This window comes from Terrapene carolina, unplaced genomic scaffold (assembly GCF_002925995.2).
Source record: "Terrapene carolina triunguis isolate 2854851 unplaced genomic scaffold, T_m_triunguis-2.0 Scaffold33342, whole genome shotgun sequence".
Taxonomy (NCBI): Eukaryota; Metazoa; Chordata; order Testudines; family Emydidae; genus Terrapene; species Terrapene triunguis.
Window position 1 is genome coordinate 1 of NW_020697693.1, and position 2,771 is coordinate 2,771.

Genomic DNA, 2,771 nt, shown 5'->3' on the forward strand with positions numbered 1-2,771 from the left:
ACAGGTGTCTGGGTAGTTGAAGTCCTCCCATCACCACCAAGTCCTGTGCTTTGGATGATTTTGTTAGTTGTTTAAAAAAAGCCTCATCCAACTCTTCTTCCTGGTTAGATGGTCTGTAGTAGACCCCCACCCTGACATCACCCTTGTTTTTTACCCCTTTTATCCTTACCCAGAGACTTTCAACGAGTCTGTCTCCTATTTCCAGCTCAGTCTCAGTCCACGTAAACACATTTTTAATATAGAAGGCAACACCTCTGTTTTTTCCCTGCCTGTCCTTCCTGAACAAGCTGTACCCTCCTATATCAATATTCCAGTCATGCCTATTATCCCACCAAGTCTCTGTGATGCCAACGATGTCATTGTCGTGTTTAGTTACTAGCATTACGAGTTCTTCCTGCTTATTCCCTGTAGAGGAGCAGACTCACCCCTGCGGCGCCTCCTGCTGGTGACTTCTGGGAATTAGCTCTTCCAGCATTCTGAAGCACCCCCTGCAGGCCAGTGATCTGCTTGTCCTCTAGCCCCCATGTCCCTCCTGGACCCCGGTGCCCTTGTATCTGGGGTGCTGCCCCCTGGCAGTACACCCCTCAGTACTAGGGTCTCCCCTACCAGGGGAACCCCCACCCACTATCCCTACCTCACCTCAGGATAAGGCCACTGCCAGTCTCCAACTAGCCCCCACTCCCTGGGGCAGACTGCAGTATAGGCCACTCATCATCGGCAAGGTTGGGTTTGGACCTGCTGCCTTGGCCTAGCCCTGGGCTGCCCTCTACAACCCCCGGTACCTCTTGGCCTTCTACTAGGCCGCAGTCTGGGGCTTTCCCGGCTGGAGCGCCCCAGCCTGTCCTCAGGTACCCTGTCTCTAGCTCCCTACAGCCAGGCCCTTCTCTCTCTGAACACAGAGAGAGACTCTTGGCCTTTGGTGCACAGCCTTTTTATATAGGGCCAGCTGAGGCCTGATTGGGGTGTGGCCCAGCTGCAGCTGCTTCCCAATCAGCCCAGCTTAGCAGCTCCCAGCCACAACCTTCCCCCAGGACTGTTTTAAGCCCTTCAGGGCAGGAGCAGGGTAACCACCCCGCTACATTCCCCATAGTTCTCGCATTAGTATACAGACATCTAAGATACTGATTTGATCCCCACCCCAGTTCTGTCTTGTCTCTCCTTTATCTCTGCTATAACAGCCCATTCTCCACCCAAATTCCGACACTTCTCCCAGGTCTCCACGTTCTTGACTTACTGTGGGCTTTGGTCACCTGCCCCCTTCAAACCTAGTTTAAAGCCCTCCTCACTAGGTTAGCCAGTCTGTATCCAAATATGCTCTTCCCCTTCCTCGCTAGGTGGACCTCATCTCTGCTTAGCAGTCCTTCTTCCTGGAACAGCATCCCATGGTCAAGGAAGCCAAAGCCCTCCTGGCGACACCATCTTCGCAGCCAGGCATTCGCCTCCAGGATGCATCTGTCTCTGCCTGGGCCATATGCTCACCCCGTGTCTCTCTCTGCAGGGTGGGACGGGGAGGACGTCACCCAGGGGGTCCCGCGAGTCCCCCAGGGGGAGCTGCCCTACACCCTGAGCCTGAGCGTCACTCTGCAGTCGCCCCACGGCATCGACCGCGTGCTCTCCAACTGCTCCCTCACCCCCCTGAGCTACACAGCTGGGAACCGGACCACCGCCCAGGTAAGGGCTCACCCGGACACCTGGGTCTCGGCTATCCCCAGTGGGAGGGTCAGTGTGGGGGGGCAGCTCTGAGCAGGGGGGTGATGGGGGCTCTGGGCTGAGGGGTTGGTGCCAGGGGACTGGGCGTGGGTCCTAGGTGGGCATATACAGGGGTGGGAGCTCTGGGGCAGGGCAGGTGGTGGGTCCCAGAAGGCGGGTGGCGGGGAAGAGGGTTGAGCAACACCAATGGATCTGGGGAGCTGCCTGCATTCTCTGGGGGAAATCTCAAGGGGCTGAGACCAGCCTGTGGGGGTGAAATCCTGGATATTCGAGGGGTCCTGGTTCCCTTTGCTTTCTGGGAGTTTCCCTCTCCTTGATTTTGAATGAAAGAAAATGGGGGGGCTGGGAAAATATCACCCCCAAATTGGAAAGATTTAGCCAAACAAAGTCAGAATTTTCGCAGTGTTTTCTGCAAGAAGAGCCAAGTCCCCGTGTTGCCTTTGGGGTGTTTTTCCCTCTCTCCCTTCCCTCCTAACCCGGAGTTGCTCCCTCCCCCGGCTGCATGATGGGCACTGAGCTGGGCGCGAGAGCCAGCGGGACCCTGCCCCCCAGGAGCCATGGGGAAGTGACGGAGTCTGTCGCCCCACCAGGTGTCTCTGGCTGAGGCCCCCCCGTGGGACCGAGACGTGGAGCTGCTGGTGTATTACGCGGAGCCGCACAACCCCGCGGGGGGCTGGGGGTTGGGTTGCCCGGAGCAGAGCCAGGTGAGGGGGGATCCTGCACCCTGCTGCCCCGGCTGGAGGGGTGGGAATGGGGGTCCATGGGCTGGGGATGTGGAGGAGGGGTGTTCTGGGTGGTGACTTGGGGTCGTGGGGCCTGGGGCAATGAGGGGGATGGTAGGGGAATGGGAGGTCCTAGGGCTGATGGGGGTGCGTGCTCAGAGAGGTGCTGGGGGAATCTGGGGGCAGGGTTAAAAAGGTCGTAGAGCAGATTTTAAACTAAGAGCTGGGGGGAAGCCAACAGGTACTGAGGAGCACGTGGTTCGGACAGAGGGAGGATCTATTGATGGAGACTCTCTACGTCCCAGTACGGAGGAGAGGATGGAAGATGATAAAATATGG

At 57.7% G+C, this 2,771-nt stretch overlaps 1 protein-coding gene across 1 annotated transcript; it reads left to right on the forward strand.

The window, feature by feature from the left end:
• Window positions 1–1,498: 1,498 nt before the first annotated feature.
• Window positions 1,499–2,414, forward strand: LOC113409424 (von Willebrand factor A domain-containing protein 5A-like; the record flags this gene model as incomplete). The annotated part of the gene is made up of 2 exons (XM_026663320.1): window positions 1,499–1,671; window positions 2,301–2,414. Coding segments are annotated over 2 exons (287 nt in total), but the record flags the coding sequence as incomplete, so codon positions are not given.
• Between the last annotated feature and the right edge of the window lie 357 nt (window positions 2,415–2,771).